The 27659-nt window shown below is 36.4% G+C and overlaps 1 protein-coding gene across 6 annotated transcripts in view; it reads right to left on the bottom strand.

Annotated features, from left to right (window-relative positions):
* Positions 1-329: 329 nt before the first annotated feature.
* The window catches only part of SESTD1 (SEC14 and spectrin domain containing 1), a 49371-nt gene continuing 22041 nt past the window's right edge, over positions 330-27659 (bottom strand). For 5 of the 6 annotated variants that reach the window (XM_066189834.1, XM_066189838.1, XM_066189839.1 and 2 more), the window contains 13 exons: positions 21625-21738; positions 20094-20191; positions 19697-19752; positions 17239-17450; positions 13573-13695; positions 10803-10997; positions 10091-10205; positions 8777-8936; positions 6036-6117; positions 5590-5712; positions 4503-4694; positions 3465-3586; positions 330-1079 (listed from right to left, as the gene is read on the bottom strand). In XM_066189834.1, the coding sequence (XP_066045931.1) occupies positions 950-1079; positions 3465-3586; positions 4503-4694; positions 5590-5712; positions 6036-6117; positions 8777-8936; positions 10091-10205; positions 10803-10997; positions 13573-13695; positions 17239-17450; positions 19697-19752; positions 20094-20191; positions 21625-21738 (1722 nt within the window). In that variant the 3' untranslated portion in view covers positions 330-949. The remainder of the gene's footprint in view (positions 1080-3464; positions 3587-4502; positions 4695-5589; positions 5713-6035; positions 6118-8776; positions 8937-10090; positions 10206-10802; positions 10998-13572; positions 13696-17238; positions 17451-19696; positions 19753-20093; positions 20192-21624; positions 21739-27659) is intronic. The other variant, XM_066189840.1, reaches the window with a different exon arrangement.

Raw genomic sequence — 27659 nt, 5'->3', positions numbered from 1 at the left:
GACTTAGAAATAAAGCAGAGGAGACATGTGCCAGTCTTACAAGGGAACAAAACTACGATTAATGTAACACTGACTTATGCAAACACCATCTTATTTTTGTGCAAGTATTGCAATCAGAAAGAAAGAAAAAAATTGCCTGGACTTTTGTACACACCAATAAAGTTCAAGAGCAGTTCCCTTATATTCCATATAATACATTATAGCTACAATGTATTTCATAAGAAAAATTATACAGACTTTATAAATATATTGGGGGAGTAATTATTTTTACTACCATTTATCACAAAAATGTAACATAAACAATATTTGGAAATACAGACCAGAACAAATTTATGTTAGATTTTAAAAAGATGATTTTTATTAAGCACAAACAGCTTTTAATACATTATCAATACAAATAAGAAAACATCTGTTTAATGGATTTGATATATCAAAGATCTGATGGGCAGGTTGCATACTGGCACAATAAAAATGATTTTTTTTTTAAGTATTTCAAATTAAAATTACAGGGTTACCACAGTCTACACTGCAGATACTTTCCTTACAGTCTAAAATTACTACATCACCTGGGTATGGGGGAAGCAAAGAACTAGAGTTTCATAATATGGAACCTCTAACACTTTAATTAGCACCACTCAAAGCTTGCATCAGCTGTCTAACTAAGAAGCAGCTGACAGGTCAGGTAAAGCTTTACAGCAAATTTCAGTGCAAAGTTTACAGTTCCTTTTCATAAGATACTTGGAGTCTATGGTTTCATAGCATGTTAAATAATTATGGCTTGATAGATGTACAGTATTAAGATGCTGAGAACATTTACTTTGAAAAAAAGATGAGACTCGTAACAGCTGTGAAATGCATTTTAATATATTATATCAAATTCTATAATATGCAAACAACATGCTGGATTACAAACTGAAGTCTTGTTATGAATTCATAGACAAGGTCAGTATTAGCTCTCTGGAGTAGTAGCTTCTGGTTGTCTCAGCTGCTGCTTTTTCAGGCTAACTAACTTCATCTTCTCTCTAATATGTTCTGCTGCAGCAGCCATATCACTTGGGCTCCCAAAGTACTGCTCAGACCTAGAAAAAACCCAAACCACAATAAATTATCAGTAATAAGTAAGTCAGTACATGAATACACCTGTTAATTGCAGTAGAAAACACAAAGCAGATAAGGAAAGTAGCCACTTTTTCCTCTTGTCACTTAAAAGCCACCTTTAAAAGGCTTTGGAGACCTAGTGACGAGACTCGACAGCAAATTTTTATGAAATTGTTATAAATACTCAGTGAGCCTTTCATATCCAAAAGACACTCTCAACAGAAGTTTGAGGGTGGTGAGACACTGGCACAGGTTGTCCAGAGAAGCTGTGGCTGCCCTGTCACTGCAGGTGTTCAAGGCCAGGTTGGATGGGGCTTTGAGCAACCTGCTCTACTGGAAGGTATCCCTGCCCAGGGCAGGGGGCTTGGAACTGGATGATTTCTCATGTCCTTTCCAACCCAAACCATTCTGTGATTTGAACAGCAAGGCACTATTCTACAAGCACAACTGGATGCTTCCCAACACTCTTTCTTACCTCCCTTCTCTGGCTCTCCCCCAAGTCAGTCTGACAATTTTGCATACTGTGACAATCTGTGATACCTGTCTATACATGAAATCTGAGTTTATAAAATTGCCTCGTTATAAAGGACCCTTCCATGTTTAGTCAACCACATGCTGTCAAATTATGCCATCTACCTCTCAAACCGAAAGGAACACTGTAATGGCTGTGTAACTCAAATACAACAAAGAACAGCTGTGGAATGCTAGGGAAACCACTAACCAAGCTGTCAGCAAAGGGAGGGTTTAAACAGAATACATGTTTCAGAAGAACATGTATTAAATCTAGTTACAAAGCAGAGAAGCTGTATACTTTGGAAACAGTAGTAGGACAAAGGACTTTCAGACAGGTAAAAGTGGACAGAAAAGTTATTCTATGCAGGAATGCACTCATTTGAGGAGGTAACTGGTCAGACTGTATAACTGCACATGGATCACAGCATTTCCTCATACAGAACAGAAGCCATGAGCAGGACAGGAAACAGTGACCTGAACTTCCAAAAAGATACTGGCAGAAGTCTGAAGAGGTGAACAGGCTGATGAAGATGCCGCCAAGCATTTATGACATTTTGCATGTTCTTAAACCTCAAACTATTTCGAATAATGAGCAAACCCTTTGCAAACCATCTGTTAAACACTCCAAAACCAGAATGCCAGGATAAACAGGGGGTCCTGAGATACAGTACAGCTACAATACCATTTTTGTGAAGGGGGATAAACAAAACTCTACTGGAATGACAGAGGAGTCAGAAATAAAGCTCAGGAGTGAACAATAGCTACTTTTACCAGGTCACTAGAATCTGCTGTACAGAAGTTATACAAAAATACGCCAACAAACACTTCTTGATCTGGTTTTGGGTTGTGGTGGTGTTTTGTTTTTTTTGTTTGTTTGGTTTGTTTGGGTTTTGTTTGTTTGTTTGGTTTTTGTTTTTGTTTTTTCTACAACTATAAAATCCTCCACTATTTTCAAACACACTATTGAAAGAACAGTAAAAATCACTACTAATTCAGGCCTGGGACCATCTTCATGATTAGCACTCTGCATTGAAGGATCTATACTGCAGAAGGCATACGGCATTTTGGAAATAAGATGACAATAAATTTTCATGACCAGCTTTCTGCAACTGTATTTTTCAGATAGACTTCAGATAACCCTTACTGCAGTTGCCTGATGATCTCTCATAAGGTTTCAGCCTCTAATTCAGTATACTTATTTCAGACCTTCTTCATTATGGTGTGGCATCCTACACACCAGAGACTTGTTTCATAGCTTGGCTGTAACTCACATAGAAATTAACTACAAGTTCAGCATAACAACAGACATCATTAAACACAGAGAACTGAGTTTTATTATGGTTGAGATTCCAAATAAAATTTGCTTTTGTAGCTCAAGAGAACTATCAATTTAAAGTTAGTATGAATACTTGAGGGAAGTACTGTTTTGTTTACTGAATAAATCAAATATAAATTTATCTTCAATATACTGGCTTAGACGGATAAGAATTGCAAATAAATAAATAAATAGAAATCCTGTAATTCTCATCTGGTATCTTTTTCCAGGGAGAAGAGACTGCGACTGGACATTCTTCTGTTACTTCTGCATCCTGAGCTGATGCAAAGACTGCATAATCTAATAATCATTCAGTGTGAAAAAGTCACTACTTTAAAAAAGCACTGCATCAATACTCACTAAAAATTCTTTCCCATCTTTTCACAGAAAGCAGGCAGGTCCTATTTCAAACTTCATAAAAACGTGCTCACTTTTTCTATTTCAGCAATAAGTCTTCAGGATTCTTCTGCATATGAGACTACTTTAAAACTTTACCAAAAGCATTATCCAAAGGCATTAGAAAAACCATTCTACATACCCATCAGGATAAACTACAGGCACTGTTAGTCTGTCCAACAGTGATTTCCCAACTGCTTCAATTTCATCAAACTGATCCACATCATTAAAAGCGTCAGGCTGCTCTGGACATTCCTGCAAAATCTGTTTAATAAAAGTAAGAAAATACAGAATGAATACACAAGGGACAGCATGTAGTTTTTAAAGTGCCATTAACCGGAAGAGTGAATGTTTTTTTGGCATTTTTGCTGCCACATTTACATGAGATCAACTGACATATAACTCAAGAAAAGAAAATATTGATTAAGGTCCATTAAGAAGACAGTTCAGGGCTACCACTGTTTTGTATGAGAATGTTTTATGTTACTTCTGAGAGGGTATAAAAAGTAGTCTTCCGAGACAATATTTCTGCAACAAACATGAAATGCATAAAAACAGTGACCGAAGACATTAAACATACAAGACAGTAATGTAAAGTGGAAACCCCACGGTTAATGAAGAGCCCCTTACTACAGGTTTCAAAACTAAAAGCCACATCTGGCACAGAACAGGTAGGACTAAAAAATCCTGAACACAAGTCTTCCCAGATGGGATTGTGACCCAATACTAGTACTTTGTACCTATTTTCCTGCACTTCTCACTCTGCCACTTCTTATTTTTTTCCAAAGCAGCATGGGCAATACACATTTAACTCTCCAAAGAACTTAAACGGCCTGATAGCTTTGTTTCATACCTTGCACAAAGAAGTCTTTTAAGAGGCTTTTAAGAGTTATAGACTAAAAGATACAAAGAAATGCTTTATCTTCAATATCAGAGTTCCCATTTGAAGAGTGCTGTTATCCTTTTTGTTAAGCAGGCCCTATACCAATACAGGTAGATGAAAAAATTATTACAGTAAGTACTGAAGTTAATGGTTGGAAAAATATACTTAAATTCTTCTGCCTTTTCTGTTTTTTTAATATTTAGAAAGGGTAAATGTACACACTGGCAACTTCATATTTCCTACATTTTGTTTGCCTGAACTCCGGTAAGAAATTTTTCTTCTTAATAAAACACTCACCTTTTCAGCAGTTGAATGAAATGCAACAGCTGTTTCCAACCGGTGTACTCTTTCTTCAGAAGTCACTGTAAACTGTTTCCACACTCTGTTCAGTCTGGGAAGTGTGTCCCCTGAGGACCTGGAAGTGCATCGCAAGGACTGGCACAGGACCACTGTTGCCTGCAGTAACTGCCTCCCATAATCGTAAGTACTCTAAAAATTGGAGAAGATGGGAGAGTAAGTGCATGTAAAAACCCTGCACTTTACCTGGGAGCGAAATAGCATCTTAAAGCAACAGCAGGAAAGTTTATGGAAGCTCAACAATTTAGGGTCACAAAGTACACTGAACTAATCTGGTCTACTAGGAAATGCTGCTGAAGTAAGAATAAAATTGTAACAACCAAACAGTGCTTTCACTCTTAAAAAAAAATCCAATATCTGCTGCTGTCTAGTGTTCACACTGGCTAAAGAAGAGAGCTTCCCAAAAATTCTGAACAGCTGTTTGGATCTTCCAAGGGATACCTGAAATCCACTGCTGAGAGGACTGTCTCACTGACTTCACTGGCACCATGTCTATGGTCAGCCAGCATCCAGGTGCCTCAAGGCACATCACTGTAACAGCAAATGACCCTCCTGTCATCATCAACTCTTATTCATCAAAAGAGAAAATCAGTTCTAGAGCAACATATGGAATTAGAAAACATCATATCTCTTAATTAACAAGTCCAAATTAGAAACTCTTAAAAGCAGTAAACGACTGAGAAAGCACCTGACCAGGTGCTTTGGCCCAGCTTGTCAAAAACAATTTTAAAGACTCTTTGAGATAAGTCTTTCACAAAAGCCAAGGAACTTTGTATGGTTGTTTGCATTGCCTATATGAAGGTTAACTAGGGTAGTGACCTGCAGCATTGCTGCTCTTGATAGAACTGCAACATCTCATTAGGCCCATTGCCAACTTCAGCAATCAATTTCTTCACTCAGGCATTGAGGGAAACCAGTAAGACCAGTGACAGCTGTTCAATGACTGTCCATACAGACACTGATTCTCTTTAGGAGAGCATGTGAAACTGCACAAACCCCACATTGCTAAAAAAATAACACATTTCACCTGTGCAACATCAACAAATTTTCGATGTTTCTCCAGTAAAACTTTTGTTTCTTGAGCATCATCTCCCAGTCGGATGTGCGTCTTCAGCAGAGCATCCAACAGTTCACTTAACCATTCCACAGCCTTAAAAACAAGCCAAAAGAATAAAAACTAATACATTAAAAAGAAATTAAACCAGAAGGGTGAGTTTACTTCAGTACTAGCATATACTTTTGATACAGAAAATAAGTTAAATGAGCTGTCACAAGCTGGTAGATCATGCATGCAATCCCCAAATATCCTGTTTTCAGACATTGCTATATCCCTTATTATTATTATTATATATTCCCTAAATATAACTACATTTGAAAGTTGCAAAAGAAGTACTGTAAAACTACCAGTCCCTATAAATCAACCCAGTGGACTACAAAGACCAGAATGATGAAATTTGAATGGTATTTCCATACCTGAGCAGCATCCTCTTCACATTTAAATAACTGCACCATCTGAAGCATCTTCAGTCGCCGCACATCCACCATATCCTCACACCTTAAAGAGCAGCACAGGAAGACTCATCAACACATGCACAGCAGATAGAAAACACTCTGACATTGACAACATTTTCAAGTGACAAACATTAAGATACAAGCATTCATGAAAAGGTGATCAAAGCTGCTTAGCTTGGCCAAAATATCTAATGCTGCAGAGAATCTTGCAGAATAAAGTTTCAATAGGAAACTTGCAATAAATAGAATTGAGCACTCCAAGTCACCAAAATCATGATCCTTAAGATTCCTGATATAGCTAAGCAACACCAGAGACATCTACAAGGTCTTGCAGCAGCATCCAGGTTCTTTACCTTGCTGCACTGTTAAGCTCTGCAACAAAGAGGCTTAAATGGCTAAGACAGATTCTATCCTACTAAAATTCAGAGGAAAGTTGGCTTCAACCTGGCATAATTCTAAATTGTACTGTTGTAGTGGGCAATGTTTTCTTGATGAATACAATGAGGTTGTTTAAAAGATAATACATTTTTCCATTTTTCTTTTTAGCTGACTAAGGATGGTAATATCTGAACTCTTATATGATGATGTCCTTTGTTTACTTGTCAGGAAGCATTTCAAAATCTAATCTATATAAAAACTGACCCTAATTATCTTGTTCTGAGTTGAGCACCGTTTGCAGTTCTTTCTCCAGAATTCCAATATAAGCGCTCGAAGTCCTTCTCTTTCCACAACGAGACCTAAGCTAATACATCTAGCAGAATGCTTTCCACTTCAATTTCAGAGCCTACTAAGTAGACAGCGACTCACACTCCTGTTCAGTGCAAATGGAATTACTAATGTCAACAACAGTTGGCTTTATAAGCAAATGTAGAAGACTGTGTGCATGATCTTTTTCAAACTAGTTACAAACATAAGCTCTTCCAAAGAACAGTTTGTTAGCACGCTGTGTTTTGTTACATGTCCTGCAATGCTTACAGAAAGGACATCAACTGCTCTAACAATTCAGGAAAACACTTTATAGGTTCCAAAATCAAAAATAAAGCAGCAAAACGCCCCTAAAAATAAACATTACCAACACATGTGCATGTAACTAACAAGAAACATTGAACAGAATTTGGAAAAAAAATAAAATTACATGTTGCAAAAATACTAATACACGCTACTGAGAGATACATAGTCCTTTTACTTTTTCTCTCATCCAGGCTAAAAAACCTTGTTTAATCATTCACCGTCTGAAAGCTGCTTCATACCTTTGTCTGGAAATATTATTGATGTTTTAGTCCTCTAACTGACTTCCCACAATTCTATAACCCTTTGGAGAATAGGGACCAGAATTGTGTAACGCAAACAGAAATGGAGTACCAATCTATACAGTGACACAATGACATTCTTCTTTCAGTTTCTTACTCCTTTCCTAATAATTCTATGCATTCTACTTGCTTTTCCCTGTGTGTTTCAACACTAAAGCAATTACAACAAGTTTTCCGATGCTTCTCTTTGAGTTCACAGCTCATCCAGAGTCCATTACTGTGTATATAGTCTTTCCTTCTCCCAGGTACATCTCTTTTCTCAGTGCGGAATTCCAATTGACATTTTATTGCACAGGGACATGTCCTCTGTAGCTTTTTGCAGCTGGCCCTCTAAACACAAGCATTGCTTGAATTAATAGGATTCAGAGGGCACACTTAAAACAGTATTTTCCCTTAGTACTACCAAAACACGTTTTCTTACACTAAGCTCCCTAAGAAAACAGTTTATGAATAGTAGAATTAATTTGTAAAATGGGCAGTTTGATGCTCACTAGACCTTGCTGTTGCCTAAAGGCACCTTTTTGCTCAGCCAGTGCCCTCAAACTTCAGGCCCTTTCTATGCACAGTACTGCATTGTCTCAGGGGATCCTGCAGTAATACTGGCAACAGAATCTAATTCTTTCGCACTGGTGAGCAGAAAAAAAAAGGCAGTACTACACAAAATCCAGTACTACAACATCTTTAACTACAGATAATCAAATTTTGGAGGAAGAAGACGATGGCAAAATCCATCCTTCTTATAAATTCAACCCTTTTCAACATTTTTCCCCACTGCAACTTCATCCCCCACTCTATATAATTTTCCAAAACTCATAAACCCCATGTCCTGGATGACTGCATGGTCCGGTATCCCATCATCTGTCCTTTTGAAAACTGAAAATCTGTGCCTCCATTCTGTACCCTGTCCCTGCCAACACCATCTCATTTGTCCTGCTATCTTCAGGAATGAAAATACCATACTCAAAGGATAGAGTTTGTGATAAAGAGGATAAACAACACTGTTTAATACGTAATTTGACACCCATCACCACTACAGTAGTCATATTATACTTCCATCTCAAACTGCTGACATATAAAAGACACCTCTTGCATATTTTCATAACTCCATATAAAAGGTATGTATAATTTTTGAGCACTTACAAGCACAGGAAGGCATTCAAGTACTCCATCCAGTATCAAAATATAAAAGGCGGTTGTTTTCAGGAATACGCTACAACAGATTAGTCAGAGAAGTTTCTGTCCCATTCAAATATACTACAAATATAAATTACAGTTGTAATACAACCCTTAACTGAACATAAAACAAAATGGGCTCTTTAAAACAAACTAAATTGTATAAAAAGTGACTTGTTAACACACAAAAATCTTAAAGGCTAGAATTGTTGTTCTTACCTTTGTTTTCTTAGCTGCATATCTTCCATCACTCCTTGGATATGGTCCACATTTTCTTTGTTTTCAATGGTCACATCTTTCCCATAGGCCCATGATGCCTGGTTAGATATCTGATCCAGAAGACTTTGACCTTTCTCACGCAAGCCTTGCAAGCCTGAGTCTAGTAAGAGAAAGGGAAAAAAAGGTCAATAAACACTCAATTTTGGTGAGTTTCTTCCTCAATGGAGAAAGAGGAAATGCAACAGAACCATACATGGATGACGACTGGAACATGGAAAATGAAAAGGACATTACTATGTCCTTCACCGCCCTTTCCAACTGAAGTTTGAGTGAGCATTTGTCTATATTAACAAACAACGAAGGCTTTGCTATTTTATGACGTAGCAGATAACAAGAAAAGGAACAGAAGTTGACAGCATGTTAGCTTTTCAGCATATACATAGCTAATTAATGTCTTTCATCCACACAGTTACATAATTCCTAAAATAGTTATCACTGCTAAGCAGTTGTAGCCTAAGTATTCTTCCACTGCTGGCAGAAGTTACTACTTTAAAATACATCTGATATGGCTGATACAATTTTCTACACTGAAATTTGCGAACCCTTGGGATCTGCTGTTACATCTCTTATTTGGCAGTTCTACTGTCTGTTTCCCTGAAGGAGTATCTCATTTATGCATCAAACTGTTATGTTCCAATCATACCTACTTCTACCATAAATTATTTTTCTTCGCAGCTCTTTCTCCCTTACAATTTAATGAACAAGCTGATCACTGTAGACCCATTCCAACTGAAATAATTAATTCCATATGCTTGACAGTGTAACAACCTTCAACGTGCCATTTATTAACATACATATTCCAAGTTACTGCAAAAAACCCAGTACAAGCATTCTAAAACTGAGTGGATAAAACCTTAATCATCAAGGCATCAGTTCTGGAGACCAAAAGATCATCTAAGCACTATAATTCCAAGTCACTAAAGAAGATTAATGGGGGAAAAAGAGTTTGTTTACAGATGAAATGCATGATAATGACATATAACAAATATATATATACATATACATACATATACATATATATATATTTAAAAGACAACAGTTCCAGATCATTTCCCCAGACAAAACTACTACACAGCAGATGGCATAAGCCAGCCCAAAGTAGCTCCGTGGAACATTACATAGTGAGGAATCAGAAGTCATAAGATTTTTTCCCCCTGCTTTTTTGGTGATTTTTAAAAAGGGATTATTGTTTCTTCCCTCTGTAATGCACTCATTAGAATGTGTGTGTCTGCAATGCAGAAATATCTTGCTTACCAACACTCTTCAATTTCTCTTCCAGTAGTTTCAATGTTTGTTGAATTGATGCCCCATCTGCTGGTGCTACATCCACACACAACATTCCTAGTAAGCCATCCAATTGCTGAGACAACTAAAATGTAAGAACATAAATGTTGATAATTAAAAAGAGGTTTTAGCTTCAGATGGTTGGGTCTACAATCTTCCAAAAGGTTGGAAATTTGTCATTTTCAAATTTCCCTTTGCAGTTACAGGGAATGAAAGTCAAGATGAAAGATAAATGACACATCTGCCTCGTAGAAATCCAAGAACATGCATCCCTAGATAGTGGGAGAGTAAGAAACCAGGATTCTACTTGCTTTTTAAGATAAATATAGGAAAGGAACATGCCATTTTACAAAAAGAAACTATGAAAATTACAACAAATTCCAGTTCAATTTATGCCTCTAAATAAAAAAGAGGGGCGAGAAAGTAACTTTTCAACTAGTCACCTTTTTATTTCAAATACTATTGAAATGTAAGACATATTGCAAAGTACTTCTCTCCTAAAAAAAGGGGGAGCCAATTTTCTCAGTGTTTCAATTACAGTAAATTACAACATACAGCATTTTCCAAGTGACATTATATTTCCCTTCATCTCCCTGAATATTTTTCCAATGTTTTCAACATTTCCAATACTAAGACACTAATTTATTGACAGTGCCCAAAAAAATTAAAAAGAAACACTTACATCCTGGGCAACACTGTGGAATTCAAGTGCTGCTTGTAATAGGTTCTGCCTGAATTCCAGCTGACTGGCCTGCCTGTAACACACATCACTCAGCTGTTGCTGCAATGCTTTCAATTCCACAAGGTCCTCTTCATCCCCTGCATTTAGAAGAGCTGCTATCTGCTGATTAAGCTCAACATAAACAGCAAACCACTCCTAGAAACACAAGAAGACGAAGAATTAAAAATGCCAAATACAATTTTATTTCTCTTAAATGGTATACATCCAACTGCAGGTTAATAAATAATCAGATTGAAAAATGAGGTTATTACAGATTGCACTATCTCAGAGAAAAGGAAAAAATATTCCTGATTTCAAATCAACTCTCGATAAAGTGTATAGTAGATGCTAATACATGCATTGTCTCATAAAAAAATTAGTGCAGAAAGATGGGAAGAGTTCAACGCATTGGTCCTAGTCCTAGTACAAACTTCTATCAAAAGAGGAATTCCACCATTTAAAAACAAATTTCTAGTGCTTAAATGTATGTACTGGTCTACTGAAACAAAAGATGCCTTTTTCCAAATGATCAGCTATTATAAAAAGCTGTTCATAGGACTATCCAGATATTACTTTCAGTGACATGATTGAAACTAGCAATAATTTCCTTGAAATATTTAGAAAAAATACTGCTGTTGACAAAGTGGAACTAATCTCTATCTTCCGTACAAAAGAGAGCCCATGCACAGAAACTTCAAAATGATCCTTGCTTCTTATTTAAGGAAAGCTTTATACTATTTAATTCAAAATGTGCAGATTTGATTTTCACATGGCTTGATTACTGAATACATACATAAGATTTAGTAACGGTTATCCTGTTGGTGTATTTGCAGAGGAAGATAGTTCAAATATTTAACAATTCGGGGAGATTTAAAAAGAGCTTGATACATCCAGATCACATTCACATCTTGCATGACTGAGATGCCTGTAAAGCAAAATGTGTTTGCTCAACAGCTCTAATTTTGACCTTGAAGAGTCCTATGCATTTCTATGGAACAGCACCATCTATTGGCCTTCAATATTTGATTTAATTTGTATTCTTGTCTCGCCCCTATTGGGATGTTTAGAATTTTGTAAATTATGTCTTCAGCTTTTGCATCATTTAGTTACAAATCATGCAAAACAGAGTATAAATATCCATATTCTGATTTTTTTTTCTTTTTTTCCCAAAGCTGCCTCTACCATCTGCTCAGAGAAAAAAAGAGTATGAAAACAGCAAGGAAGGGAATAAAGAGAAAGTAATGAAAAGGTTAAATTAGCAATCATTCAAAAATTTAGGACCAGAATAAATTTTCTCATCTGTCCCAAAAGGGGCAACTTTGATGACATAATGTGAAAGCATCTTCCATTGTGACACGTGTACTATAGATATACACATTCAGCACAACCAGTTCACAGAACATAGCTCTTCGACACTGAACATACAAATCCAGCTAAATGTGAATATAAATATTAACTATAATATGAGAAGTTATGACTTATTTCTGCAAACTCCTTCCAGCACCTGAGAACCAAGCTGTGTTCCATGCTGCCACTGCTTCAGCATACTGTAGGGCAGCCTGCCAACTGCAGTGGGATTTCAATGATTTCAAGGACTGCATTTAGCCCCAGCTAAAGCACAGTTCTGTATTGTCGATATCAAAGTGAAAACAAAGTGTGTTCAGTCCTGTTTTCTCTTTTCAGTCTGAAACACCAATACAACTAAAAGACACTCAAATTTATTTTTGTCAATGAAGTAGGTAGTCTAGGGTGTCTGTCTGTTTTTCTTCTTTCCAATTAGGATTTCAACTGCATGACGTTTTACACTTCAGAAGGTACTGGTTTCCACACTGCTTGAAGAGCTTGAAGCAATGATAAGACAGAGGAGATGGGATTTACTTAACCAAACATGGACACCTAAACTGTTGCATCCAGCAAGGAAACTATACTCACTGAAGGAGGACTCAATAGAACTAGTGTTGTCCAGGGTGCTGTGTTTCTCGGACTAAAGGTTTGGGGATTTTTTCCCCCCCTTAAATTACATCTGAAAAACTATAATCCAGTGACTATTTTTGCTGCCATGACTGCAAACAGAACTTAAGAAAAGTGGACAGAATTGTCAGTGTCTACATCAATGAAAGTCAGAAAAGGTGAACAGCACTGTGAGCAAAGCTCCCTTTGGGAGCACTGAATATTCATAACCTAATTATAGTTAATCATCTGATGGAAAGACAAAATTCTACTGAAGCTTAGGAAGTATTCAAAATTAGAAGCATAAGCATCAAGTTAATGTAGTTACAAAATAGCATCCTCATGATTTCATTATGAACATAAAGTATATCTGAAGTCTCGATCAATGAAAGTCTTAAGCCAGTTTCAGCTACTGGTAAGTGTAGTCTAATAGAGACAAAGACATTGAGTTAGTCACCTGAGAAGTGCAGGACTTCTCAGACATTCTGGCAGCGAGGAAAAAGTAAATTTATTCCTTCTACTCTACATGAAAATTTAAGAACTGCTGTAACATACTAAACCCAAGAAAAATCACAGATAGGAAGCTGTAATTTTCTACAATGGAAAAAAATAATATGCAATAATAATGACTGTATTAGTTCTGTAAATGCTCAGGTAATTTCTTTGGTAACTCATCATGCACTATGCAAAATTCCTAGATACTCATAACCAAAATACATTGCTCATAATTACATGTATTAAAGATTGTTTTGATACTTGTAAAGGGTATGGGAAATCTCACACTGTGCTGACTCTCAATCTCTTCATGTTTCTGTTGCAAAGCTTGTGAAGCTCTAATGGAATCTCCTATTCCCCACTGGGTTCTTAGCTGTTCTGATCCAGGTCCTTCAAGCCAATTGACTACCTGTCAGTACGATAAAGATGATAAAAAAAAAGTAGCAAATCAATCATACAAAAACTGGTATAAACAGAATTTTGCAACACAAGCAGAAATAAAAATAGGCATATGTTTATGAAAAAGCAAATATTTTTCGGCTCTAAAAACCTTCTTGTTGAATACATTCACATCCTTCAAAGTTTTATGCAGAAACTACTTTTCATTAACATTAGCCTGTCAGCTCCACGAAAATAGGTGGCAGATACAAGATTTTTCATATAGACAACTGTCATTTCATACCTCTTGTCAACAAAAGAGCTCAAAACACAATGATAATAGACCTCTTGTGCTCAAACCAGATTTTTTTTTTTCCCCAAATGATTACAATGCACAGTTGTATTCAACCTCAAACCTGAGAGCTTTCTCTTTTTTTTGGTTGAATAAACTAACATTCAAGTACAGGATACACATTTGTTTCAAAATTAAGCTTACACACCAACTTGCTCAATTCAAATAACAAATCTGTTACTGAGAGTTTGTGGCCACATCTCATAGAATTTGTCTTTGCAGGGTCAAAGCAACACAACTTTGGACTATAGTATTGTATTTATTTTATTATTATTTTGAAACTTTTTTTTTTTGATGCAAATATTACTCAAAGCAAAGCAGAATGTCTCAAATTTTGATTTCCTTGCACAGATTTGAATTATCAGATGATATCTATGGAAAAATTCCCTAATAGATTTTTAAATATCTGGGAAACAGAGATAGCTGCAACAAAACCAAGCACAGAAGTCACTTACTACTGGAGTCCTGAAGTAAGGAAATGCAGGAATACCTCCAGATTCTGAACCTTAATAAAAAGGCATAGGAAGCCAGCTTCCTGGCTTTAATGTGAGTCTTGTTTAAACGTTGATCACAAAGCAGCTTCACACAGATTTTCAGGAAACATAATACAATACACAATGTAACCCCATAACCATGAAGACAAATGAAACAGGGACTAATTGGACCATTTTCCAAGTGCTGCTAGACTGCACTGCAACAGTAAACAAGAACAATCATGGTTACAGAAGGCTACTCAATTCACTCCATCTTTGAGTCATTGCCTATTTGCCTTCCCACTGCCCTTTTTTGCCTCACTCAAACACTGTTTCAGAGCATATATTCATTGCTCCAAAAGCATTCTGAGTCTTCCTTGCTTTTATCATTTCTAGGACGAATTAAGATCCTACAGTTGTAGGTTCTTTTTGTTTAAAGAAAAACTTCCTGTTGTGCTCAGCACCTCTACACAGCTGTTATGGGTTAAATATGGAACTGACCTAGAAGTGAAGGGACCCAGCAGATGTCCCCCTCTGAGGTCAGAGTGGCCTAGAAATGTCCTTACACATGGAAATGACAGTTCTCATGCAAGTCTGAAACAGTGGACAAGGCTACTGCTCAGCAGTTGCCCTCTCTGGGCAAGACCCAAGACCACCTCCCCATTACAAGTTTCCAGCAATGACTGCATTGACCCTTCAACTACTTAGGCCAGCAGATGGCTGTTCTTGTGACAGATGCTTAAACTGAGGAGGGAAGAGTTACTAGGGGACACGCAGAAAAATATGATGCAATTTTTCAGAAAATAAACTTTAAAATCATTAATGACAAGACTACTGCAAGATGTCACATGTATTTTTGTGAATTAAGATTAGAAAAGTAGTAATTAACACCTCTGCCTAAGGAGGGACAAAACCAGAGTTTATCCTAACCTACAGAGTTAAAAAAATAAACAGCATTCAGAAAAACTGCTCATTGCAATACATCTGACAGTCATTGCAGTCTTTGCATTACAAAACAAAAGACAAGGGAGAGGAAAACAAAAACATGGAACAGAAGCGAGAGGGGTAATTCAAAAGAGAGGGTAGGATACTGAAGGCATAAGGCCGACGGCTGATTTTGGATAAGAGGGCTTTGAGATAGGAATAAGAACTAAGCACGTCACAGTAAGGAGAAGCAGCAAATAGTGAAATTGAAACACGAAAGCAAGCCAGGAGTTGTTAGCAATATAAGATGGTACATAAATAATGAAACAGGAATGAAACTGTAAAGAAACCTAGCAGAAGATCAAAACATAGAAGAAAAAAATAACAGCACACAAGGGAAAAACACCCATTCTAATTAAAGTGCTGCAAGTATTGTTATATGGCAACTTCTGTTTGACAAAATAAACTCCACGGCATTTTGCCTCCACTGGCTTCCTTTGGTACATCATTAGCTTCTTACTTTTAGCCTTTAACTCTATTAGCCTAATTTTTTGCTGTAAACCCAAAGTTTTTCTGCAATATTTGTGTGCCGTTTAGAAAGCTTTTAAACGCACTTAAAAAAAAAAAAAACTGATTAGTTTGGCAAAAGAGCAAAACACATTCTTCCTGTGTACTGAAACTGAGTTCACTTGCCAGGTAACATCTGTAGTGTACAGAGAGAAAACAAGTAACTATTTCTATTACAAATATTGCAAAATGAGGTTGAGTAATGGTAAACAAGTCTATTTAAATCCATTAACAATGTCAGTTTGCCAAAATATCATAAAAATCACATCTTGTTCAACCACTAAAGCCTAAACACAGGAAAAAGAACCTCACCTGATTATATCCACAGCTGTGCTGATATGCTCTATATAGGATTATATTAATCTCTCATAAATTTTTAATACTTCCAGCTCAATATATCAACAAATGACATCTGCTTCTTAGATTGTTTTTACAGTGATCAAATTACTATAGAAATTAAAATTATCTCCTTGGTAGATTTCTATTTTCACTGCTAGACATCACAAAATTGATTAGTTTTTATTTTTACCCATATCTACAATGTTGTAAAGTGCAAGTACTCAACTTGCACTCATCATGCATTAGAAATGCCAATGTTGAAAGGTTAAAAGCAATTATCTATTCCATTTTCTGCATATTCAAACTATACAGAATCTTAAAAACATACATATCTAATTTCAAGTTATAAACACAAAAAGAACAAATTAATTCCATTTCCTTGATTTTCTCTACTGAGACTCTGCTGAGAAAATGTTGAAAGTGCTAATTACATGGCTGTTTCCAAAGGACCAAGCCAGTTCATCATGACCTTTAACATGCAATTGATTAGGAAGTTTTTATTCATTCTTGTCAGGGTATTCCTGAAATACAGACAGTTTAAGCACTTCAGCTTAGGTTAAACTACCAAGCATTAGACAAATAAAGGAATAAATAACGGCTTATCTTCAGTAAAAGGAACTTTAAATGACATGGGCAGGGGAAGGTTTTCAACTCTCAAGCAAAGCTGATGCTCAAAGGTGTTCTCCCTTTGCCAGCAGGGCAGGCATTTGCACCTCCAACAATGCAGCCACGCACTGCCACACTGAGCAGCAAATATATTATGTTATAACAACTTCCACATATCGAGTCACTGTGGCAGCCACAACAAAGCTGAGTGAAACTAGCACACTTCGCATTTGTGAAGTGACGGGAGTGACACAGTCTGGGACTCGAGCTCAAAACTTCACCTCACCGCATTCAAGAACAGCTCCAGGCTTACCTGCATTACCTTCTGCTGAATCTCCTCAAGCTGTGTGCGTTTGCTGCGCTGCCTACAGACCTCCTGGTAGCGGGTGTACTGCTCCCTGAGGGAGTCTAACAGCTTCATCACCTGCGGCTGAGCCAGCAGCTCGTCATCCATCGGAGACCAGGAGACTCCTCCGTCAGATCCATTGAACCGGCGCTGCTGTAACTCTGAGAGTAACTCGTGACCTTTAAGAATACATAGAATGATGTGGTTAATCCAGAGTCGAGGAATAAAACCACAAAAATCAGTAGTAAGGCTGCCTGCTTTTAAACCATCAACAGTGTATTTTTGCAGCTAATGATCTTTCACACATCAGGCACATTAAATGATACAATTTCATGCAGAGCTTTGGTCAGTTTGTGGGGCTGGATCAGTCATAAAACAGAAGAAATGTGGTATATTTCACATATATAAGAGATACTGGGACTAACACTCAATTTGACAATAGCATTGATTAATGTAAGGAAAATTGAAAAACACAGTCCTGAGTCTGAAACAACTTTGAAGTATTCTGATTTACCTCAAAATGCTGAGTAGTAACCAAAGTATTTCTCTCAAACAATTCATGTTCTTATACTGAATGAATGCTTTGGAGGTACTAAAAGTCTGACTGTATAATTTCTCTGTTGTCTTTCAGGATTTTTATAGCAAGTACAACTCTTTCATTAAGAGTGTGAAGCTGAATAATAACTATTTTTTCAGAACTCTGTTCTCATCTGTCTCGCCCTTTTCTTTGTGCTTTTAAGCATCATATGAGGGTACAGACTCTCTAGAGTGAAGTGACTTTCATATACACAAAAATAGCATGTTTTGACTATTTAATCTTTTGCTCAAACTGTTTGAAGAATGTTATTGTTGTGTTAAAGTTCTCAATATGTAAACAACACGCTACAAGTAAACTCAGATCATTGATTTGTTCCTCAAAAGCTTAGTGAAACAGTTAAAGTAAAACAGTGTTTGGTCACTAAAGAGATGTTGGTGTCAAAGTGAAAACACGCCAGCTGGAGATCATTAGTTCTGCAGGTCTTAAAATGGTAACAGGACAGTTCAATAAAAGAAAAAACCAACTACTTGAGGAATAGTAATACCTCAAGGAAAATGCAGAAACAAAAGACTAAGTTCAACTGCTACTATTGAGACATTCAAATTGCCAAGGGGTTTGAAAATTGCAGCAAACAACTTTAAATTACTCAGCATATATTACTCTGAAATGAAAATGTCTTAAGAATTCAAATACATTTTGCTGTACTATAGCACAAACATCTTGGATTTCATCTTTTGTAACACTCCGCAGGTAAGTACAGATAGCTGCAGAGCAAGCAGACTTTTACAATTTTGTTCTACTGGGGTAATTTTGAAATTTTATTGTATTGTTTCAGCAGCACAGGACCACTATTTTTCCAGGTAAAAACACCTTTTCGAACTAAGTTGTTATCAAATTCTGTGAACTAGATATATGGATTTGGAGCTTCAGTACCTGTAGTTACGGAAGACAGAAGCCTTTTCTAAACCCTTTGTACACATCTATCCTTAGGAGATAAAAATTTAATTTGGGAGAGTTTAATTTTTCTTTTTCTCAGTTTTTCAATACAGTGACTCTAAAAGGGAAAGGTGACACTGTCTACAGACACTTCCTGTTTTAAAAACTTCAAAGACCAGAGTAAGCAATTATGGTTTTACTTTTTAACTCAAACCAGTATTATCCCACATCTAGATAGGCTAAAGTTTTCCACAAAGGGCACACAAAGCCACTGTGACAAGTATTACATGTGATCCACACATTAGTTTATAGGAGGTTACAAGGTAAAAATTCTAAGCACTCAGACTCTGATCACCACCTAACACTATGCATTACTTCTTATTCCACAAAGGCACTAACTTAAAAAAAAAAAAATCCCGTCCAAATCAATAGACTATTATACTTTATTGCCAATAGGAAATTCATCCTAAACCAAAGATGTTAAAGAATGCCAAATCATTTAATGCTGAATGGAGAGTCCAAGATGCAAAGCATGCTTCACTTTTCTGACAGATGATCAGCTCAGAACTAAACTGATTTAAATTGCCAGAACTGTACAGGAAGTTGCTTTCTGTATTGTAACCATTTGCTACTGAGATGAATTCATTGTATAAGGCAAATATATTGACATCAGCTAGAAACAAAGCATTCCCAAAATTAAACGTAATAGTTATGGTAATATTGTAAAGATGTTAGTGGGATTACAAAAATATGTATTTCAAAAGAAATGTTTGGAGTTCTTCCATTTCTTAGCAACACTTTTTTTAACCCAAAGATTACAGTAGTCAATAGGCTTGTTACATTGTGAAGATGGCTAAGATAGCAGCCGTGCCCTCAGTGATTTCACTTGGGGCCTAAAACGAATTCTGTCACTTTACTGACCAGCATTCTAATTTTTTTGACTTACTATACCTGTCTGCAATACCGTCTCAGGATCAACCGATGGAAGGAAGTTCAAATCTATTGATCTTTGAAAAAAATAACAAACATATTATTAAAATTTGTATTACAGTAGCATTAAAAACTTCAGCTAAGGCTAGAACTACCTAATGGTCTTAAAAGACTAAGTTTTTTTCTCACTTAGTGAAGTCCTCACTTTTTCAACTCACGGAATCAAAACAAGTGGAAGTGTATGTAATCAGCTGAATGAGCATCCATATACACACACACTCACGTATTTTGTAGCCTACATTATAAAGGTTTAGAATTTCTTTACACATTTCAGGGTATTTAAAGTGTATTATTTTTCTGGAATTCCAATGAAATTTTATAATCCAAAAGCATTGACTTCAAAAATCAAATCACATACCTCTCTCTCTCTTGTTGAGTTCCTTTATCACTTCCATTGTTAATTAGAGCAAGCTCATCCAGCAAAGATGTTGATTCTTTTGTGAACTTTTCAAATACCTAAATAAAGAGGAAGGTTTTAATTTAAGAAATAAAAATTTTAGGTAGCTGCATTGAAGGCATGAATGCAAATTTATCCAGTAGTTCCATACTTTAGTCTCTACACAGAGTAATTACTTCCCAGCATTCAGATGGTAGGGAGGAATCAACGGAAAACAGTTTCATGCAGGAACACTTAAGAGCACTAACATTCCTTAGGGAGATAGTAAATATTACACTGAATATAACTGAGATATCTGCAAAACCTGTAAGATATTATGGACATATTTATTCTACATCTTCATTTAAGCCTTTAATAATGCTAGAGAATCAAGGCATATTATTTAACTACCGGACAGCTTACTTGGAAGGATTAAAATCATTTTTTAAAGATTCCAGCTTCTAATCACTATTAAAATGAACCATATTATAATGAGTAACTTAAAAAAAAAGAAAAATTTATTATATTATACAGACTAAAATATCCTCATCAGTTTCGTTGAGCTCAGGGGCTTCAGGTCTCAGATATACACCTGTACAGTCAAGACACTGTGTACTGTTCAGACAATTCCTCTGTACTTGACTTCTAACGGCTGCTTTTGCTTTTTAACAGAACTGAGCACAATCGGGTGCCTTACATGACATGCACAGTAACTTTCAGGTCTTATTGTTATTATTAAATTATTAATCAATAGCTTGCCAAAGAACTTTCCTTAACTTATCTAGGACTACTGAAAATTTCAGGGGAAAGCAGGTGCAGTTGCAACACACCTGGAGATCCCACCTGGAGATCCTAGGTGGAGACACATTTTAAGAACAGATTACACAGGAAGGGAACACGCTGTGTCAATGAAGACTACATATGGATTTGCAAATTCCATTTAAGTAACTGAAAAGCAAGTATCAATGAAGAAAAGATGAGAACATTCTGGAGAGCTATGTACACCAACAGTTGCTTAAACAATTTGTGCTGATTAATAATTAAAGGCTGTAGCTGCTTCTAGACATTTACTGCTTCTTGATCTACTGGGGAAACTGCACTGACAGAGGTTTTGGTGTAGGACAGCTTAAAACCACAGCAACCAAGACCTAAGAGATAACCCAGGAGGATCTGTAGAGTTCAAGTATTTTCTCCTTGTTTGGGTCTTCTCCTACAGCAGCCAATTTCCCGTTATAGCAATTAAACCATAGACTCAGGCTCTTCTAGAGCTAATGTTACTAAAAGAGCTTCATTAAGGAACTGGTTGTTCAACAAATTGATGACATTAGCTTTACTATCCCTTGAGTAAAGACAGTGCTACTTACCCCAAGACTATTCATGTAAATGAACTGAACAACTACACGTGTCACCACTTCCTACATGCTTCATAGCTCCCACACACAAAACAAAAAATATCAAGGCTCAAGAAAGAGACATTAAAAAAACCCCAAACCCCAAAACACAGATAACTAACCAGCCTCTTATTCAACCAATCCATGTGATCATAGGTGAGAGTTCCTCCAAAATCTTCTGTTAGTTGGCATGGTTCTATATATCGTGTCAGCTTGTTAGCAGATACTAAAATAACCTGCAACAATAAAATAGGTCACTTGTAGGTAATGCTCATATTTTCCTTAAGTATCTGAGAAGTGTGCCTAGAGATACTGAGCAGATCTTTCTGTGGTTCAGATTTTACTGCTAAATGTTTAAATGAAATACAGCTGTTTGCAATTAATGTGGGCCTAAACCAGACAGGTAATTCTGACATGCAGTGTATACTTCATGCACAGTCCTGTAAGAGCATCATCTCTACCATCTTGTCTATTTACAGTGGGAAAAGCACATGTGTTCCCTGGATATCTGTTTTCCTGCTGGGAACTGATGTTTTGTGATTAAGTCATATATAACACGATCTATTTCTAGTGAATATAGTAGCAGGCTATCATACTGCAAAGCACACAGTATTTTCACCACTCTCTGGCAATACTTTCAGTCCCAGAGGTGAGTTTGTGCCATAAAAGTTAAGTGTCTGCATTTACAGTGCAAATATGCTCAGCAAAAGTTGGATCAACCATACTCTTTCCAAGAATAGTCAAAAATTCAAATCTTAGTACACTTAAAAGCTTGAGTCAGTCATGCAGGAGAAAAATCTAGTTCATCATCCACATCAGGGCATACAGGAAAACACAGGTCCACTGCTAGGTGGAAAACTAATTTCTTGCTTTCATTTCTGCATTATAGGGGCTCCTGAATGAGCCTTATTCGCTTAAGCCTAAACCAAAAGTTGTCAGCACAGCTTTGCTTTGAAGAAAGATATGCTAAGCCTGGAATAACTCCTGTGGAAAAAATCCCCCAAAAACAACCTCTCTATAGAATCAGGCATATGGATAACATATAGCCAGAAACAAAAGAAAAAAAGGAAAGAAAATTTCCATAACCTATCAAATCATTCACATACTCTTGTAGGGCACAAGAATATGTGGAAAGAGCTAACTAGAGAGAGACTTCTATTCCAGCACCACTTCCCTGCAGATACTGAAACTAAAGGATTCAAAGTAGCTCCAAACAAACCATCTATTATTGCGGAGGAAAACCTTTCAGCAACATCCAAATATACACTATTGTCCTGTACTCCAAATGGTACATGGCTGCTGTAAATGGAACTGGCTAGCAGCTTGTTTAAGTAATGCCAGGAACCAGCCCAAACCCCAGAGGACTCTATGTCCAAGAGAGAAAAAAAAAAAAAAGCCCCTTGTTCTTCCTTCTTTTGGCACACTTCATAGTTTAGGTAATTTTCAACATTCATCTCTATGAGTTCATTAAAGAAAACTAATTTTGGTATGGGAACTAAAGCAAGCAGGGCAGCTGGTTCTCATTCAGACATACAAGTTCTGAAAAGACCCAAATAGCCTGACAAAATAGATTGAGACCACTTATTTCAAATTCTTTTAACTGAGGTCCTTCAGGAAGGAGAGTGGGCAAGGGTTAGCCCTCAAACTTCTAGTAGGGAGATGTATTTTTAAATAAAAAAATTCTGAAAGAGCAAACCCTGCACAAAAAAAATATTTTAGCCTTATGAAAAAATAATCTTCTGGCAAAAAATAAACACCCACCAAAGAGATTTGGTCAAAACCCAAATTTGCTACATCTTATTAGAGAAACATTGAAAAATGAAAACTTCCACCTCATTAATAAACCTTGTTGCAACTTAAAGCATTACTCCCAAACCCATTAATTATCTAGGTTTCCGATTTAAAAACCACTTCTTTCTTACATTGTTTATTGACTGTTCATTGGGCCAGCTGCTAAAATCCTGTCTGAACTTTTCACAATAATTCAAACATTTGAATTTTTGACTAAGTTTTGGCAGAAATGAAGGTTCCTGAACACAATTTAGCTCTTGCTCTAAACCTGAACTAGTGGCAGTGCTAACCTAATATCCTCTATATGCTTTAAATTAGTCAATTAGCTTTGATATTTTCTAGGTGTCAAAAGTGCAATTTGACTCTTTGAAGCTTTGGAAATAGTGTTTTAATCAGCTATTACAGATTAATAGACCATATGTACACAGACCAAGAGCCAAAGAAGAAAAAAAATGTTGAAAAATGCAATGTGCACAATGAGAAGACACTTCTCTTTTACAGATGTGAATTCTACTTCAAGCTCAGCAAACTTCTGCTGTCAGGTTCCCAAAATGTTTCAAAATCCAAAGTAATTATCTTTGATCTTTTTTGAAAATAGAAGTCAAAACACCACATCCTAGAAAAAGTTGTCCCTTATGAATTAGTGTTTTACTTTTGCCTTTGAATTTCACCCTTCAACATATTACCACAGGTAAAGAGAAGGTAATTTACAGCTGTAAAAAACAGAAATAACCCTGTTTGCTTGCAACTGAAAAGTTTATTTGATCTTCTTTATTTTCCCAAGTCAAACCATTGATTCCAGAAAAGGGGAGGAAAAAAAACCAGCTCTCATAATCTAAAGTAAAAGCTTTTGGACAGCAGATTATAGCTGGATGTTAAAATGAAGAGCTTAAATTTCCCAAGGGAGAAACAAATAGATCTGGACAGATGGTAAACCAGGAAAAAAAAAGTATATATTATTGGATCCTTTAATCTTTGCTCCCCTTCCCACTTGATCCACCCACTTCTCACAACAGGAACAGCTAATAAGCTGACAGTGGTAGTAGGTTTCCAACATGTCCTGTTTGCTACTGACCATGGAATCATCATCTGTACTCAGTTCTTTTAAAAACCTGGAAGAGTGGTAGCAGCTCTCATCCTTGCTCTACTCTAGTCAGTAAACTTGCTCTGTACAATATTGGCCTGCTAAATCCTTGGGAAAGCCTTTAAAGAAGTAACTCAAAACAGTGCTTTGGGAAAAGTAGAAGCGCTGTATTTTTTAATAAAATCAAAACAACCTTTGTAAAAGCTGTCAACCAAAAGAAGAAAGACAAAACTAAAAACATGGACTGCAAACTCTTGTGCCTTAAGTGCAAAATTCTATTTCTCAGGAGTGAAAATACATGATTTTGACCCATGCAACATGTACCTTTCGTAATAAAAAAGCTTTAAATACTGTTTGCAGTAAGCTGACCTCTCTATGTCATTTGCTGTTTTCTGCAATTTTTACTGATCATCTACAAGGAGACAGAGGCAGAAGTCAGGATGAGAGAGGAATTCTAGATATTCAAGAGGACATGTAAAAGTGGCTCCAAAATGTTAAGTACATCCATCCGAAGTTACTTTCTCTCTTAAGGGAAGAAATGAAAAAGCTCTTTAATACAAATGTCACAGAGTCAAACCCAGGAGCTACCTGAGAACCAGATGCTGTAAAATTTCATTAACAAGGAGCTTTTTTCTGAAGTGTGTAATATCAGAGCAGCCACACTACTGAATCTGAAAACGAGAAGTTACTTTCCAACAGAGGGCAATACACATGTATGTTGAGAATATAAAATTTAAACAAGTGTAATCTAAATAAGATCTTCATTGCCACAGAACTGCAAAGCAAAGGCTACCTCTTCCTGAGGGGAACAATCGTATTTTTTGATGCTAAATACTATTTCAATCAATTTTTTGAAGTACTATTTGATTAAACACTGAGTAGCATAGGGTATTATTTGTTTAATATGGAACACTAATCTAAGCAAAGACGATTTTCTTTAACATTACACCAAGAAACACAAGTTAAATATTTATCTCACCAGTGCCATAGAAATCTGTCATGCCAGAAACTCAAGAGCAGTTGGCAGAACCTAGATAAACACAAGATAACCTCCACTCCCAGGAACTGCCTCCTTCACTTGTGGTTTTACCCACTCACTCACCTTACCCTCCAGGGCTCACAATAATTAGCACACTCTCATTTTTACATCCCAGAGGAGAAAAAATAGGCAAAGATTCTTGTATTTTTCAACATGCTTTTTTTGGACAGAATTCAGGACGTGACACAAATGCAGGTCTACATAGACAATTACATGCCCCAGGTCCACACAGACAATTCCTTGATTTGCCCGAGAACCCATTGCCTCCCATATAAAAATAGCAACAGAGATGCATACAGATGAAAAGAGATGCAATTAAGTAAACAATTTTGTCTGGAACTCCTATATGCCTTTTTAGGAAAGTCCATGGAAGCTACAAATTCTGGTGCCTCAGCCTTAACAAACTGAATTGAAAATGGACAAAAATTAAGTACTTTGTACAAAGTGTTGTTCATTCTTCATTTTTTTGAGCAATACTCATTAGCATCATTCTTAAAAGGTAGATTAGAGACTTGAGATTTTTCCAGAACAGATGCTGCAGAAAAATTATCCTAAGAAATTCCTGACACTCTTTACTAGAGTGTTAGAGCTGTCAGCTGCTACAGTAGACGTGTGAAGCATTTAGAACTGCTCCGACTTTGGACTTCAGGATTATAAAGATCTTTATGTGACATACTCTAATTTTTTCAACTAATTCATGGCAGTTTACCACTCAATTTTTCCTTTCTCTTATTCCATTTTTTTAATGCACTTGATTTCTTTTCTCCAAATCCTAAGTGAACTTTTAAAATTTTGCTCCCTGATTTCCACAAGGATAAGAACAGCAAGCACATCCTTTTCTTTCCTGCTTCTGACAAACTGATTTTCAAAGTACTAATCTAATACCTAAATCAGGCTCAGAGATTATTTTTCCTCCAAGTTCCTTAAATGAATGGGTGTGTGAAATAACCCCACCAATCTACAGGCAATTTTGCATTGTGTACAAATTTGTACATTCCTTCTATTTTTATGGTAATTTTTTTCTTCCAGATATGCTCATTCACATAAGAAAAGCTCACACTCAAATACAACACACTACGTCTAGTAAAAGAGTGATTTATTTCACATCACCATGTGGAGTATATTAATAAAGAAGCAAAAAGCACCACCTCCCAACTCTAAAACACAGCCGTTTTTATACTCAAATCCTGTACTTCAATCTTTTAAAATACTAACAGTATTAAATATTACAGTGTCATATATGCCACATTTCAGCTGAAAGACAGCTTTACAACAATTAAGACAACTCTCCGCTTATGAAGCATGGCACAGGACCAGATAAAACTGCTTCAATTAACACATGAACTGGTTGCTAATAAGGGAGGAATGAAGTTACAGAGGAAAGTTTTGCTGGAGGACAAATGGGAATTGTCCTGAGGCAGGTCCAAAACCAACACTGATACTAACCAGAAATAAAGATATGAACTTTTACTCAGCTGAATCAGCCCACCTCTTTGTACTTATCCACCCAGTACTGTTTGATCTCAGTTCCCACATTTACTTTCAGTGCTTTGCAACTCATCAGCACCACATCTCACTCTGAAGCAGAGGATCTCTTTGAACAGAAAGGAAGACACCGTGATTAATGGCTTCATATAGTAATATTAAGCAAGGAATTAAGAACAGATCAGGTAGTAGGAAACAGGAGGTAGATGTGATGCCCCATTAGAAATTAGTTACACAGCATTTACTTCAAGTAAAATGAGATCACACCCAAGTGAATAAAAAGATTTCATATTTTAATTAAAAATTTTAGTTAATAATTATTTCACTGGTGCAAAACCAATCCTGAATTTTACCAGCAGTTACACAAATCTAACCTGTGATCCAAAACATGAGTTGGGTGTTGTTTGTTTTTACTGCCAGTAATACAAAATTATGCAGCTGTAGATTTGTGCATGAGTTGGACCTTCCATAGCCTTATCAGTGCTCCGCACTCATATTTGGAAAAGAGGAAACACATACTCCTGTCTCTGACACAAATATTTGGAGCCCAGAGAAGGTGGGTCATTTTTACTGAAACAGTTTTCCTGACTGCAACCAAGTAGCAGAAACCAAAAAGTTTTGTTACATAATTCCAGTGGTCTATGCCAACAATGCCAACATGACTACTAGCACAGAATATGCTTTACAAATTAAAAAGATTACTAAATTAAATTTGACAGTTAGCCAAACCTTAAAATGAAACAAAAAATCTTTTATTA

This window comes from Chamaea fasciata, unplaced genomic scaffold (assembly GCF_029207755.1).
Source record: "Chamaea fasciata isolate MVZ Bird 193981 ecotype frontalis unplaced genomic scaffold, bChaFas1.0.hap1 SCAF_8, whole genome shotgun sequence".
In the NCBI taxonomy this organism is placed as follows: domain Eukaryota; kingdom Metazoa; phylum Chordata; class Aves; order Passeriformes; family Sylviidae; genus Chamaea; species Chamaea fasciata.
This window is presented reverse-complemented; position numbering and strand designations above follow the sequence as displayed.